This window comes from Phocoena sinus, chromosome 6 (assembly GCF_008692025.1).
Source record: "Phocoena sinus isolate mPhoSin1 chromosome 6, mPhoSin1.pri, whole genome shotgun sequence".
Lineage (NCBI taxonomy): Eukaryota > Metazoa > Chordata > Mammalia > Artiodactyla > Phocoenidae > Phocoena > Phocoena sinus.
Window position 1 is genome coordinate 10,350,185 of NC_045768.1, and position 17,097 is coordinate 10,367,281.

General features: G+C 39.2%; 1 protein-coding gene across 1 annotated transcript in view; it reads left to right on the plus strand.

The window, feature by feature from the left end:
* SCAI (suppressor of cancer cell invasion) overlaps positions 1-17,097 on the plus strand; it is a 138,633-nt gene that overhangs the window by 78,772 nt on the left and 42,764 nt on the right. Inside the window, exons 4-6 of the mRNA XM_032636385.1 lie at positions 9,528-9,623; positions 10,199-10,285; positions 11,489-11,587. Coding sequence (XP_032492276.1) covers positions 9,528-9,623; positions 10,199-10,285; positions 11,489-11,587 — 282 coding nt within the window. The remainder of the gene's footprint in view (positions 1-9,527; positions 9,624-10,198; positions 10,286-11,488; positions 11,588-17,097) is intronic.

Here is a 17,097-nt window from a genome sequence, read left to right on the forward strand (position 1 = left end):
ACCCTAAACTATCTATACAAGCTTGTGATGCCTGCTTTCATTTTATATGGTTTGCTACCCCAAATAGTTGCACTTGCAGTTGAGGAGGGCTGCCACCAGGGTGCAGTAGGTGTCATAATCACGTGATGTAGAGAAGCATTGACTGACAAAAATTTAATGTGAGCCACAAATGTGATTTAAAATTTTTCTAGTAGCCAGATTTTAAAAATGTAAAAAAAAAAAAAAAGTGAAATTAATTTTAACAGTATATTTTATTTGATCCAATATATCTAAAGTATTTTCTTTCAACATGTAATCAATATAAAGAAAGTATTGAGATTCTTTTTTTTCATACTGAGTTTTTGAAGTACACTGAATATTTTACACTTTCACACATTTCAATTCTAATTAGACACATTTCAAGTACTCATTAGCCACATGTGGCTATTGGCTCAGGCAGAATTCCTCCACCTTTTAGCTTCTGTTCTCATAATGGTCCACTGTGCTTTCCCGTGGATACATACTGGCTGTTTTGGGAGGTTCTCTTCTTCATAGTCCATCCTCTGTCCCGATTGTTTCTTCTCTCTCTTCCTGCACAGATACTGATAGCGTGCAGGACTTTTGGCTGTTGCTCATTTGTTCCCACCCGTTTGTATTTTGGGATTTGAAGGCTACGTTATCACTTACTATTTTAGTTTGCTAGGGCTATCATAACAAAATACCACACTCTGGGTGGCTTAAACAACAGAAGTTTATTCTCTCACACTTCTGGAGGCTGGAAGTCCAAGGTCAGCATGTCGGCAGGGTTGGTTCCTGCTGAAGCCTCTCTCCTTGGCTTGCTTGCAAATGGCCATTTTTCTTGCTCTGTCCTCACATGGTCGTCTCTTTGAGCACGTGCATCCCAGGTGTCTCTCTGTGTGCCCTAACCTTCTGCTTATTAGGACACAACTCAGAGTTTTTGACTTGTTGTCAAAACAAGTCACAATGTTGTTGTCAACAGCATTCTAAGAGTGAGCTCCCAGAGAAGGACTTTACTAATGTAGAATCAAAATCTAGGTTGTTTTTCCCTGTGGTAGAAAGGAGAGAGTATTTGATTACAGGTGCAAAGGGGTTATGAATTTCAGTCATAACTCAACAATTTACTGGCCATGAGTTCCCAGGCAAATCATTTAAGCTCTCTGATCCTCATTTTAGTGTGTGTGTGTCTGTGTGTGTGTGTTTATGTGTATTATACATACCTATGCTGGGGAAGCCATGCATTTTAGGACCAGACTAAGGAAAGAGAAACCAATGAAAGAGACTGTTAGAACAGAAAGAAGAGAGGGTTACAAGATGGTGAAGAAGTGATGAGCCATGTCAATGTCATAGGGAGCACTGATATAAGGACTGGAAAGTAACTATTGGACTTGGATTTTAGGTGTCGGTAGGCATCAATGATCTTAGCTAATTCAGTTTAGTAAAGGTGGTCAATTTATAGAAACTTGGAAGAAACTTCGTAAGTGCCATCTCGACTTTACATTTGAAACATCTCTGAGAAGTAGGTTTAATCATTTGCACTAATAGTCTCCCAACTTTCGCTGATAAGAGTTGAGGATTTTAAAACAGAGTGAGATTAGCGTTGCGCTTTCGATTTCCTCTGAAAACTTGGCAAAAGAATATGAGCAGCCAATTTATAACAGAGGTGCCTTTGCAAAATGTGAAATAGAAGGTCATTTAGCTTATGGGATAATTCATACAGCCCCATTTAATTTAATTCCATGGACCATTAATTTCCCATCTCTACTGACAGTAATGACCAGATGGTATATTCAGAGTTTAAAACCAGAGTCAAGCTCTGAATAGTAGAGGAATTTATCTAAGACTCTTTATAAAGTACCTTAGTTAATTTTGTACTCTAATCCTATTAGAGTATAATAGCTTCTACGATATGTTTCACTAGAAAAAGGGTGATCATGGGATTTACCCTTTAGGAAGTTTTTTTTTAAAAAAAACTTAAATACTGTTTTGAAAAAGACATTGCTGTCTTTATAGCTGAGTGTTCAGACTGGAATGGTAGATGCACTAAATTCTTTTAACAAAAATTGTATAGAATTTAGTCTACATTGTTCATAGCTATAAATCAGAAAATACTTTATTACAACTTACGTTTGGAGCCTTGTTCTAACCCTTTTAGGCCGACCACATTTTATGTGCTTTTAGCCCTCATAGAAAAGTCCCTTCCCCTAGAGCCCTTTCCACTGAACACCTGAAATTATATAGTCATGAAATAAAATACTGAGTTCTAATTCTGTTTTCTCCCTTAATAAGATGTATCACTGAGGTTTATTAAATTGGTCAGTTTTGGAAATGCAAAGGAACTTGTAGGCAAACGCTTACTTGAAAATTTGCAGAGAGGCTTTACATAGTATCTTTAAAGAAGCACTCAAGGGTTATCAGTTCTCATGAAGTTGATGTTGCTGCTTAACGCTTTTATATAAAATAGTGTCTTCCTAGCAGTAGCCACTTGGTAAGAGTCTTAAAGATTCTAACAGCAACTTCAATTTAAAAATAACTGATTAAAAAAAATAAAAATAACTGATTGGAGAAGCAAGAAGAACTTCAGTCCTGCAGCCTGTGGAACAAAAACCACATTCACAGAAAGCTGGACAAGATGAAAAGGCAGAGGGCTATGTACCAGATGAAGGAACAAGATAAAACCCCAGAAAAATAACTAAATGAAGTGGAGGTAGGCAACTTTCCAGAAAAAGAATTCAGAATAATGATAGTGAAGATGATCCAGGACCTCAGAAAAAGAATGGAGGCAAAGATCGAGAAGATGCAAGAAATGTTTAACAAAGACCTAGAAGAATTAAAGAACAAACAAACAGAGATGAACAATACAATAACTGAAATGAAAACTATACTAGAAGGAATCAATAGCAGAATAACTGAGGCAGAAGAATGGATAAGTGACCTGGAAGACAGAATGGTGGAATTCACTGCCGTGGAACAGAATAAAGAACCAAGAATGAAAAGAAATGAAGACAGCCTAAGAGACCTCTGGGACAACATTAAACGCAAACACATTCACATTATAGGGGTCCCAGAAGGAGAAGAGAGAGAAAAAGGACCTGAGAAAACATTGGAAGAGATTATAGTCGAAAACTTCCCTAACATGGGAAACGAAGTAGCCACCCAAGTCCAGGAAGTGCAGCGAGTCCCATAAAGGATAAACCCAAGGAGAAACACACCGAGACACCTAGTAATCAAACTGGCAAAAATTAAAGACAAAGAAAAATTATTGAAAGCAGCAAGGGAAAAACAACAAATAACATACAAGGGAACTCCCATAAGGTTAGCAGCTGATTTCTCAGCAGAAACTCTACAAGCCAGAAGGGAGTGGCATGATATACTTAAAGTAATGAAAGGGAAGAACCTACAACCAAGATTACTCTACCCGACAAGTATCTCATTCAGATTCGATGGAGAAATCAAAAGCTTTACAGACCAGCAAAAGCTAAGAGAATTCAGCACCACCAAACCAGCTCTACAACAAATGCTAAAGGAATTTCTCTAAGTGGGAAACATAAGACAAGAAAAGGACCTACAAAAACAAACCCAAAACAATTAAGAAAATGGTCATAGGAACATACGTATCAATAATTACCTTAAACGTGAATGGATTAAATGCTCCAACCACAAGACACAGGCTTGCTGAATGGATACAAAAACAAGACCCGTCTATATGCTGTCTACAAGAGACCCACTTCAGACCTAGGGAAACATACAGACTGAAAGTGAGGGGATGGAAAAAGATATTCCATGCAAATGGAAATCAAAAGAAAGCTGGAGTAGCAATACTCATATCAGATAAAATAGACTTTAAAATAAAGAATGTTACAAGAGACAAGGAAGGACACTACATAATGATCAAGTGATCAATCCAAGAAGAAGATATAACAATTATAAATATATATGCACCCACCATAGGAGCACCTCAATACATAAGGCACCCGCTAACAGCTATAAAAGAGGAAATTGACAGTAACACAATAATAGTGGGGGACTTTAACACCTCACTTACACCAATGGACAGATCATCCAAAATGAAAATAAATAAGGAAACATAAACTTTAAATGACACAATAGACCAGATAGATTTAATTGATATTTATAGGACATTCTATCCTAAAGCAGCAGATCACACTTTCTTCTCAAGTGCACACGGAACATTCTCCAGGATTGATAACATCTTGGGTCACAAATCAAGCCTCGGTAAATTTAAGAAAATTGAAATCACATCAGGCATCTTTTTTGACCACAACGCTATGAGATTAGAAATGAATTACAGGGAAAAAACTGTAAAAAACACAAACACATGGAGGCTAAACAATACGTTACTAAATAACCAAGAGATCACTGAATAAATCAAAGAGGAAATCAAAACATACCTAGAGACAAATGACCATGAAAACACGATGATCCAAAACCTTTGGGGTGCAGCAAAAGCAGTTCTAAGAGGGAAGTTTATAGCTATACAAGGCTACCTCAAGAAACAAGAAAAATCGCAAATAATCTCGCAAATAAACTATCTAACCTTACACCTAAAGGAACTGGAGAAAGAAGAACAAACAAAACCCAAAGCTAGCAGAAGGAAAGAAATAAAGATCAGAGCAGAAATAAATGAAATAGAAACAAAGAAAACAATAGCAAAGATCAATAAAACTAAAAGCTGGTTCTTTGAGAAGATAAACAAAATTGATAAACCATTAGCAAGACTCATCAAGAAAAAGAGGGAGAGGACTCAAATCAATAAAATTAGAAATGAAAAAGGAGACATTACGACACAGCAGAAATACAAAGCATCCTAAGAGACTACTACCAGCAACTCTATGCCAATAAAATGGACAACCTGGAAGAAATGGACAAATTCTTAGAAAGGTATAACCTTCCAAGACTGAAGCAGGAAGAAACAGAAAATATGAACAGACCAATCACAAGTAATGAAATTGAAACTGTCATTAAAAATCTTCCAGCAGGGTTTTCCCTGGTGGCGCAGTGGTTGAGAGTCTGCCTGCTGATGCACGGGACACGGGTTCATGCGCCGGTCCAGGAAAATCCCACATGCCGTGGAGCGGCTAGGCCCGTGAGCCATGGCCGCTGAGCGTGCTTGTCCAGAGCCTGTGCTCTGCGATGGGAGAGGCCACAACAGTGAGAGGCCTGTGTACCAGAAAAAAAAAAAAAAAAAATATTCCAGCCAGGACCAGATGGCTTCACAGGTGAATTCTATCAAACATTTAGGGATGAGCTAACACCCATCCTTCTCAAACTCTTCCAAAAAATTGCAGAGAAAGGAACACTGCCAAACTCATTCTGTGAGGCCACCGTCACCCTGATACCAAAACCAGACAAAGATACTACAAAACAAGAAAATTACAGACCAATATCACTGATGAATATAGATGCAAAAATCCTCAACAAAATACTAGCAAACAGACAATAATAAACAAAATGGGACCTTATGAAACTTCAAAGCTTTTGCTAAGCATAAGAAACTATAAACAAGACAAAAAGACAACCCTCAGAATGGGAGAAAATATTTGCAAATGAATCAACGGACAAAGGATTAATCTCCAAAATATATAAACAACTCATGCAGATCAATACTATAAAAACAAACAACCCTATCCAAAAATGGGCAGAAGACCTAATAGACATTTCTCCAAAGAAGACATACAGCCAAAAAGCACATGAAAAGCTGCTCAACATCACTAATTATTAGAGAAATGCAAATCAAAACTACAATGAGGTATCACCTCACACCAGTTAGAATGGGCATCATCAGAAAATCTACAAACAACAAATGCTGGAGAGGGTGTGGAGAAAAGGGAACCCTCTTGCACTGTTGATGGGAATGTAAATTGATACAGCCTCTCTGGAGAACAGTATGGAAGTTCCTTAAAAAACTAAAAATAGAATTACCATATGATCCAGCAATCCCACTACTGCACATATACCCAGAGAAAACCATAATTCAAAAAGACACATGCACCCCAATGTTCATTGCAGCACTATTTACAATAACCAGGTCATGGAAGTAACCCAAATGCCCATCAACAGACGAATGGATAAAGAAGCAGTGGTACATATATACAATGGAATATTACTCAGCCATAAAAAGGAACAAAACTGGGTCATTTGTTGAGACGTGGATGGATCTAGAGACTGTCATACAGAGTGAAGTAAGTCAGAGAAAAACACATATCGTATATTAATGTACATATGTGGAACCTAGAAAAATGGTACAGATGAACCGGTTTGCAGGGCAGAAATAGAGATACAGATGTAGAGAACAAATGTATGGACACCAAGTGGGGAAAGCGATCGTGGTGGGGGTAGTGGTGGGATGAATTGGGCGATTGGGATTGACATGTATACACTGATGTGTTAAAATTGATGACTAATAAGAACCTGCTGTATAAAAAAATAAATAAAAACTTAAACAAAACTAGTACTAAACTTTCTTTGGGTTATTTGTATGGAAATATGTTAATATAAATGTTTCAGACATACATGAAATTCCTAAAAATCTTATATGTTCTGGTATAATGTTATAAGTCATAATTCTAGTTAGTAATTTTAAATGTATATCTCAGAAATAACTAAAAAAAATAAAAATAACTGATTAGCTCTTCCTAATGCACCCTCTCACTAAAGATCCATGGAGACATAAAAAGGATAAAAACTTGCAATAAATTTGGAAACTAGTGTCTGTAGTTAACCTATTTGGTAATCTGAAATGAGTTTCTACTTATTGTAAGGATAATGGAAATAGATTTAAAACTGGAATTGCTAGTTCATTCTTGTATTGTAGTGTCTGAAAATTTTGGGTAGGAAAACCTTTTGCTTTTTTACTCATTGTCTTAACATCTGGTACAGAAATGCACATCTTCTTTTACTCATTAATTCCACTTACAGAAATTTGCCTTTTACTCATATCACATAACTATTCAAGTTTATTAGTATGAAGATGTTTATTGCAGCATTTTTATGACAGGGAAAAACTGGAAGCAATATGAATGTCCATCAGGAGGGGATTGGTTAAGTAGATTGGTTCATTATATACGACACTCTACACAGTAAATATTGATGTAATTCTATATGCGTTAAAGAAACCTGATATATTATTAAACTAAAAAGGCATGTTAGAGAAAATTATATATAGTTTGATCCCATTTATGTAAAATAATAGATAAACTGACATATATTTAAATATAGAGAGAAAATGCATTTTCAGTGGTGGTTATTTCTGGGAACTAGAAAGGAAAAGCAGTAAGGTGTTTTTTATTTCTTGCTTTATACACTGTATAGTATTTTTGTTTTCTAAGAGACATATTTTCAAAACTGAAAAAGAGGGACTTCCGTGGTGGCGCAGCAGTTAAGAATCCACCTGCCACTGCAGGCAACGTGGGTTCGAGCCCTGGTCTGGCAAGATCCCACATGCCGCGGAGCAACTAAGCTCGTACGCCACAACTACTGAGCCCGTGCACCTAGGGCCCGTGCTCCGCAACAAAGAGAAGCCACAGCAATGAGAAACCTGTGCACCACGACGAAGAGTAGCCCCCGCTCACTGCAACTAGAGAAAGCCTGTGCCCAGCAATGAAGAGCCAACACAGCCATAAATAAATAAATAAATAAATTTGTTTATTTTTAAACAAATTGAAAAAGAAAGAAAAGCATAAGGTCTCTGCGACAGATTGTTTGTAAAAGTCATTCCCTTCCCCATATCCGTGCCCATGAGTCATCCCCCTCTCACACTGACTCTGGGCTTGGCCATGAGATTTGTTTTGCCTAATGGGACAGTGCAAATATGATGGAAAGTCTTAAAAAGAAACATGCATATCTGAGCTGCCCTCCCTTTTGCTGCTGTTGGGATCCTTGCAACCACCTCATGTAAATGGACCCAAGCTAGCCTGTTAGATGATGAGAAACATGTGACCCAGCACCTTAGCTGCCAGCCAGGCTAAACATTCAAGGGAGGCCATCCACTACTAGCTGTCCACAGTTGCATGAGTGAAATAAGAAGTGTACCATGATGTAATCAATGAATATTTATTATTCCTTTATAACACAAATGGCTTTTGAGAGTACAATGCTCTCAAGATTTCATTGACTCTGTCTGTTTGATTCAGGTTAGCTTCCACATACCAATAGCCATGCCCACAATATTTCGAGACACTCCCCTCTCTCTCTTCTAGACTCTTTTACAGGTAACCTTGAGCTTATCAGCCTTCTACAAGACAGCCAAATCCTTAGATTCTTTCCCCAGATCTATTTTGTCCCCCTGAAAGAATGTACTTGGCTCCACTTTCATAAATTTCTTCACAGGCTTTAATGAAGAGGGTTTGCCCTGGGGATGAGACTGTCTAGGTGCTGCTTATAGCTAGCATTTCTCAACTGGGTCTTTTACATTTATGCATTAGAAATTGTTGTATTTTTCAATCTTGAAAGTTCTGGAATTTGTGGATTTCCTCTTTTCCTTTTCAGCCCTGCTCGCAGCTAGTTCTTTTTTGAGTTCATCTCTTTCTCATATTTTGTTACGTGTGCCTAATAGCATACTGTTTCCTGGCGTATTTGTATAAATCCACAAGTTCATTAGTCACATTATCTACTTTCCAAGTTATTGCAGGCAAATGCAGTTTTGCCACTGTATTATATAACAGCCTTCAGTAACAGTTACTTGACACTCAGTCTCAATGCCAGTGTCACATAATGTATTTCTTAGGACAATAACCTACTCCTGGTACCGGTTTCTCTACAGGCTTTTCCTGTAATAACTCTACTGGCTGCTGTAATAACTCCAACATTTTAGTACCTTACTATAGTAGAAATTTATTTCCGGCTCCCATGTTAGCTACAAGTTGTCTGCAGTTCTGAGGCTCCATTAAATGTGCCTTCTGTGTTCCAGCCTGAGGGGCAGCCCTATCTTGGTCTTAGGTCAGAGGGAAAAGTAAAAGTGCTGAACCATGTAATACCTCTTAAATCTTCTTCTCAGACATGTGGTAGATAACTTATATTTCATTGGCCAAAGCAAGTTAAATGGCCAGGGCCAAGGACAAGGATATATAGTTTCACTTACAGGGAGGGGGTAGAATAGTTGAGAACAACAATACCACCTGCACATCCACTTCTAGATTTATTCCCTAAAGCAATGTTTTTCCAAGTGCTGAGTTCTTAGCTGAAGACAAACATGTGGAAGTTATCAGTATATAAGTGAGTATGAATACGAGCACCCAGAAAGAAGGGAGATAGTGCTAGAAACCTCATGGGAGAGGCATCTGCAGAGGAGCCTACAAATGAGCTGTCAGAGGTAGGTGAGAAGAACAGGAAAGAATGTGTACTGGACCCCCGTAATAGAACTATTTCTGCTCTAAAAAATGTAACTTTTTTTTTTTAAGGAAAGCTTGAATGCAAGTGCTTTAAATCCATCCAGTTTGTATCATCATAAGACTCAATTTCCAAGTAGCATACGAGTTTTAAAATTAATATATGTTTACTTCTCATTACAGAGATTTGCCACAATATGGGCAGAAGCAGTGGCAGTCTTATTTTGGAAGAACTTTTGATGTTTACACCAAACTCTGGAAGTTCCAGCAGCAGCACCGGTAAAGGATTTTTACAGTTAAAGGAGAGTGAGGGTCCATTTTTTATTAGTAACAGTTTGACTAATATATATCACTGCAGTGCTTTTTATCTCTTAGTGTATCTTAATGTATTTCATCTTTGTGACCCAAATGAAAGCAAACTGATTTTTCCCTATTTATTTAAGGTTTTCAAATGTAAATACTATTTGATTTTTAAAGACAATATTACCTGAAATGGTGCAGATTAACTCTAATGGATAGGCAGATTCATGGTTTCATTCTAAAAATAGATGTTGTTTTTTGGGCAAAGCTATTTGGCGGGGGGGTGGAGGGGGTTGCTTCTAATTTTCATGCATGTAGCTCAAAGAAGTTTGTTTTTATATTTCAACTTACTTTAAATAGACATTTTATGAATGCTTTTTGAATTTAATTGAATGATTATGTTGAAATCTCATGAAAAATTCATGAATTTCAATTTATGTATTCAAAATTTCATGATAATTGGGTGATACTTTATCCTATTAAATTAACAGATTTGGTTATTTTTGAAATTTATATTCTCTTATTTCTATTTTCTTATTTCCTATGTAAAACAGACAAGTCTTGGATAATCGGTATGGCTTGAAGCGGTGGCAAATAGGGGAAATTGCTTCTAAGATTGGGCAGCTATACTACCATTATTAGTAAGTGAATCGCAAATGGAAAACATAAAGCATTGTCCTGATTTGAACACAGCATGCAGAAGTATGCATCAATACATACCTGGTAGGAGGGAAAACTGAGGAGTTACAAATGAAATCCTAAAAGTTCAGATCATATTGATCGAGACAGCATTTTTAAATGCCCTTCCATAATCGAAGTGACATTATTTGTTTCAGAGGCTCACCTTCCACACAGTTCGTTTGGTCAGACTCATTTGTAAACTTAAAGGAGTATGATCTTGGTTTTAGATAAAAGATAAATACTAAATGAATTTTATGGTTCTTAATGGCTTCACCTGAATCTTGATACCGTACAGAGACATATCATAACTGGTATGTTTGAAGGAGTGGTTTTCAGGAGGATACCTTAAAGCTCATCCTTATATATGTCTAAAAGGTTACATGAAGTCAATAAAGATACTTTAAATTGTATCCTTAGTGCAATATCATCTATATAGTCCCACCCATGAGTCAAGGAAAGAAGAGAGCTCCTTTTAGGATCTAAATGTCTCATTATCATTAAGTGATACCAGGTGTTTCATAAAAAGGCTTGGACCATTTGTAGTTTAATAGGCCAGAAAATTCCTTCCTTTCCCTGTCTTTTGGCATGCCACCCAGATTCCCATCATTAAAGTCACCTTCCCTGGTAGAATATTTTCTTAAGAAATCCCTTATAACACTACAAATGTTATTGTATGTCAACCATACTCCAATTAAAAAAACAAACTAGAAATGTTAAACAGAAAATCCAACTCACCAGCATCCTATGAAGATTAATATGAATTAGTCCATTTCTGAGTCCTGAGAAAAAACTAAAGAAATGAGCCAAAGGACAAATTACTATATGAATTTGGGGAAGGTCATGAAAGACCTGGTCCCAGGTAGGAAGATTTAACTGAGTGGAAGGCTGTTTAGAGAGGCCCTTTGAAGAATGAGAATAACGTGTACTCTGGGTTGCCATCAAAAAAGGCTTGGGAGCGGCGGGGAGGTGTTTTTTTTTTTTATTATCGTTACTATTTTTATACATTTTAAGGGTGATATGATTATTGCTTTGCTGACTCAAATTTAGAATAGTTATTCCCATCCCCTGGAGTAGAGGAAGAGAGGAATAATGGAACAAGTATTTATCATGGTGAAGAGTTTGAGGTCCTGTCAAATGTAAAGAGTTTCTTTTTCTTCTCATAGCCTGCGCACATCTGAGACCAGCTATCTGAATGAAGCTTTCTCCTTCTATTCTGCAATCAGACAAAGATCATATTATTCTCAAGTCAATAAAGAGGACAGGTATGCACCTACCATTTTCAGAAAGAAGAAGATAAAGCACTCAGCATTTTTAGTCTGTGGAAATTATGCAGAAAATCACACATTTATTTATAACTTTAATTCATTTAATGGGATTTATTGAGTGCCTGCTATATGCTAGACCTTCTTAAGCATACGGAGATGTGTTACCTAAAAACAGTAAATATTACAGATGTTGTAACAGATGTCACAGTACCAGGGTAGAGTCAGAGCACAAAGGAAGGGTGGATTATTTCTTTATGAGAGATTGGGGTCACACGAAGTTTCATAGAAAAGAAACAACTCCAAAATGAGGCTTAGCTGATACCTTTGTTCTGTTTAGCCTGTGTCATCTTAGTTCGTACATTCAAAACCCTGTTGACAACTGTCATATAGGACTAAAGAAAAGGCTGTAATGCTGTTTGAATTTTCTTTTATAAATCCAATACCATTTTGCAGTTGTGTAGCTCCGCTGTTAGGGAAAAAAAATCATGTAGAAGTTATTCATCCCCAACAGTAATCTGTTGAGCACTTATTATGTATCTCGCAGTGTGGTCAATGCTAGGGTGAGAGAAGGAAAATGAAAAGAAGCTGGGCAAGTGTACTCTTTCCCTTTTAATATTTATTTATTTATATTTCTTTATTTTCTTTATCTTTTTGGCTGTGTCAGGTCTTAGTTTCAGCACGCGAGATCTTCATTGAGGCAAGCAGGATCTTTCATTGTGGTGCGCGGGCTCTTCTTGTGGCACGCGGGCTTCTCTCTAGTTGTGGCGTGCGGGTTCCAGGGTGTGTGGGCACTGTAACTGTGGTGCGCGGGCTCCAGAGCACATGGGCTCTGTAGTTCGCAGTGTGCGGGCTCTCTTGTTGAGACGCATGAGCTCAGTAGTTGTGGCACGGGCTTAGTTGCCCCACGGCATGCGGGATCTTAGTTCCCTGGACCAGGGATTGAACCCGTGTCCCCTGCATTGGAAGATGGTTTCTTTACCACTGGACCACCAGGGAAATCCCTCTCTTTTCCTTTTAGATGATTACCTTTTCATGGGTGTCCCAGACATATTTGGAGTACAGGTAGATTCCAGATGAGAAAGTAATTATTGAAGAAATCAGGGATCTGCTGGAGAATTTATTGCTAGCATTCCAGGAATTGTTGGAATATCTGAAAGTTCTTTCTACTCTCAGCAACAGAACTCACAGTTGTTATATAAGTGGAAAGATTATATTCTCTTAGAAATAGAAGAAAACATAGTTTTTACCTATTTTTCTAGAGAACACTTTGTGGTTGGCTACCATAAGCTTTCCAGCTAAACAGCAACATTTTGGAGAAAGCCCCACTCTTGTAAATCCCCTTCATTCCCTTGCAAATCTTGTTCACACTTGTCTAGAGGAGTTTGCTTGAAACAAGTAAGGTGTGTGGATGCTGAAGTCTACATTTTTTCCCCCAAGTCTTTTTGGCCTTACTTCCTCCTTCTATCAGGAAGTTCCATCAATTACTATCCTTTCAGATTTTCTTATGGTTTGCTTCAGATACTTTCACTATAGATGTATTTCCTCCAACTCCCTCTTGTTTTGCATTCATGTTGTACAATTTGTCTGAATTCTTGGTGAGATAAATTATATCCCTAAAAAAATGCAAAAGGGCTATGTAACACTTTATGAGTATGAAAAATACATATAAGCAAAGAACTATTTTAAGCAATAGTAAAATACCTCATATAATTCACTTTTCCGCATTTTCTAATTTGCCAAAAGGGAAATTGGCCTTAGGTCCCTTGGCTTAAAACCCAACAGTCTGACTTATTAAAATCATTTTCTACACTAATAGCAAATACCACATATGAATTGTTTTCCTGTGCTGCCTCCTAGAGCAGGGTAGACGAACAGAGGTGGGATTATTTGGAGCCAGGATGACAAAATCTCTTGCCTTAGGCCACTAACATAGCATCAAATGACAGTCCAGTCTGTGAAATCTCGACTTTGTTCCCTGTACCTTAGGAAAGATTTTGTTCAGTTGGTAAGTTGTTTGTTTCTCAGTTCACCGAGGGCAAGGGGGCCAGTCAAGGTAGCAGTTGGCAGCAGCTGCTAAAATCAACAGCTGGTAGATTAAAACTGAGTAAGAAAGTATTCCACAATTTCACAGTAGCTTTAAAAAGCAAAAATCTCTCCTCCAAAGGCCAAGTTCTCTCTGCATTGTCTCAGTACCTAAGGACTGTGTCAAAGCCAGGAGGAATGGTATGTTCCAACAATTACCAAGGTGACTGCCTATCACCAAACATACACAACTCTCAGCATGTCCTAATTCCATGGCCCATCGTGTTTAGCGGAGAAGACAATAGCACATAATCACTTGTCCTAGAAGCTGCAAACCCTGACTGTTGTAAATGACTAAGGCTGAATCTGGTCAGAGTTAGATCCTGAGAAGGTGAAATTTCCAAGCACACAGAGGCTGGGGGGAGATATTTCAGTTAGCCACCCAGAAAAACAGTTTCTCAGGCAGATGTGTCAAGAGTCGGCGTCTTACAAGTAGTGGTCCTAACAGGTTAGACGAGGCGGCAATTAGGGAGTGCCAGAAGAACTTTGCCAAAGAAAATCATGTCACCTCTAGTGGTGACAGTACTGAAGTTTTTATTTTTTTTTTTGCAGTACGCGGGCCTCTCACTCTTGTGGCCTCTCCTGTTGCGGAGCACGGGCTCCGGACGCACAGGCTCAGCGGCCATGGCTCACGGGCCTAGCCGCTCCGCAGCATGTGGGATCTTCCCAGACCGGGGCACGAACCCATGTCCCCTGCATTGGCAGGCGGACTCTCAACCACTGCGCCACCGGGGAAGCCCTGAAGTTTTTATTTTTTATTTTCTTAATTTATTTCTTTTATTTTTGGCTGCATTGGGTCTTGTTGCTGTGCACAGGCTTTCTCTAGTTGCAGTGAGCAGGGCTACTCTTCGTAGCGGTGCGCAGGCTTCTCATTGCGGTGGCTTCTCCTGTTGCAGAGCATGGGCTCTAGGCACGCGGGCTTCAGTAGTTGTGGCTTGCGGGTTCTAGACTACAGGCTCAGTAGTTGTGATGCACAGGCTTAGTTGCTCCGTGGCATGTGGGATCTTCCCGGACCAGGGCTCAAACCCATGTCCCCTGCATTGGCAGGCGGATTCTTTTTGTTTGTTTGTTAGTTTTGGCTCTACAACAAACTGAATCAGCTATACATATACATATATCCCCATATCTCCTCCCTGTTGCGTGTCCCTCCCACCCTCCCTATCCCACCTGTCTAGGTTGTCACAAAGCACCGAGCTGATCTCCCTGTGCTATATGGCTGCTTCCCACTAGTTATCTATTTTACATTTGGTAGTGTATATGTGTCCATGCCACTCTCTCACTTCGTCCCAGCTTACCCTTCCCCCCTCCCCGTGTCCTCAAGTCCATTCTCTACATCTGCCTCTTTATTCCTGTCCTACACCTAGGTTCTTCAGAACCATTTTTTGTTTTTAGATTCCATATATATGTGTTAGCATACCGTATATGTTTTTCTCTTTCTGACTTACTTCACTCTGTATGACAGACTCTACGTCCATCCACCTCACTACAAATAACTCAATTTTGTTTCTTTTTATGGCTGAGTAATATTCCATTGTATATATGTGCCACATCTTCTTTATCCATTCATCTGTTGATGGACACTTAGGTTGCTTCCAAGTCCTGGCTATTGTAAATAGAGCTCGCAGGTTAGTTCTTAACCACTGTGCCACCAGGGAAGCCCTGAAGTTTTTAATAGTGGAAAATGTGAATCTAAACTTGAAGACCTTGACGCCTCCCAGTCGTGAGCTTCACAGGATGACTTCTTCTGCAGCAGGCAGAAGGCTGTGGGTCATCATTCAGGTTTTCAGGCTTGATAGGATAGCCTGTCGTGTATGAGTGGATAGCAGTTCAACACAGTGGTTTCCAAAGTCAAATGCCTCCTCACTTCTGTATGTGTTTTTAATACAGGGATCTGCAAACTATGGCCTGGTTTTGTACTGTCTGGTAGCTTAGAATCCTTTTTACGTTTTTAAAGGGTTGTGAAAAAAAAGTTAAATATGCTATAGACACCATATTTGGCCTACAATATCTAAAATATTTAATGTCTGGCCATTTATAGAAAGTTTGCCAATCCCTGGTTCAGTATATGTTCATGTAGTCTGTGTTACATGATTGTATAATTTATCATATAGTTTCATAGAACCTGTTTTTTTTTTTCTCAAAAAATTAATGGAACTGTCTTATTAATATTTTAAGTATGAATTGACATCAACCTCCTACAAATTTTCCTTCCGTTTTGAATTCCACTTCTGACAGTGTGTCAGCCTAGATAATCTAAAATAGTGTCTTCAGAACACCTAGAAGGGGGCTTCCCTGGTGGCGCAGTGGTTGAGAGTCCACCTGCCAATGCAGGGGACACGGGTTCGTGCCCCAGTCCGGGAAGATCCCACATGCTGCGGAGCAGCTGGGCCCGTGAGCCATGGCCGCTGAGCCTGCGCGTCCAAAACACCTAGAAGTACTGGCTAAAAAGGAGCAACCATTGCAGGACTTCCCTGGTGGTGCAGTGGTTAAGAATCCGGCTGCCAGTGCAGGGGACATGGGTTTAATCTGTGGTCTGGGAAGATCCCACATGCCACAGAGCAACTAAGCCTGTGTGCTACAGCTACTGAAGCCTGTGCGCCTAGAGCCCGTGCTCTGCATCAAAGAGTAGCCACCGCAATGAGAAGCCTGTGCATCTCAGCAAAGAGTGGCCCCTGCTCGCCGCAAGTAGAGAAAGCCCACATGCAGCAACGTAAACCCAATGCAGCCAAAAATAAATAAAGAAAATGAATAAATTTGGGGCTTCCCTCATGGTGCAGTGGTTGAGAATCCGCCTGCCGGTGCAGCGGACACGGATTCCATCCCTGGTCCAGGAAGATCCTGCATGCTGCGGAGCAGCTAAGCCCATGCGCCACAACTACTGAGCCTGCTCTCTAGAGCCCGCGAGCCACAACTACTGAAGCCTGCACACCTAGAGCCCATGCTCCGCAACAAGGGAAGCCACCACAATGAAAAGCCCGCATACCGCAACGAAGAGTAGCCCCCACTCGCTGCAACCAGAGAAAAGCCTGTGCGCAGCAGTGAAGACCCAACGCAGCCAGAAACAATAAATAAATTAAATAAAAATAAAGATTTTAAAATAAATAAATTTAATTTAAAAAAAGGATCAACCATCCCTTTAAATGGAAAGCTTAGCTGTCAAGAACGTGAGGGAAATCCCCAGGTCATTAACCCTCTGATCAGTGCTATCACAGCTTTGCAGGGGCATGGTTGGTTTTGCTGATATAAAGGAACTTCTGAGGATTTCTTCAGGAAGAGGAAAATTGAAACTAAAAGGAAGGGATGATATACAAGGATTCATGAGAAAAAATTATCCCCTTGCTTCCTAAGGAAGCATGGACTTTATAAGACAGTAATCATCTTAATAATGGCTAATTGAGGTTATTAAGATAAAATGGTGCCAAATC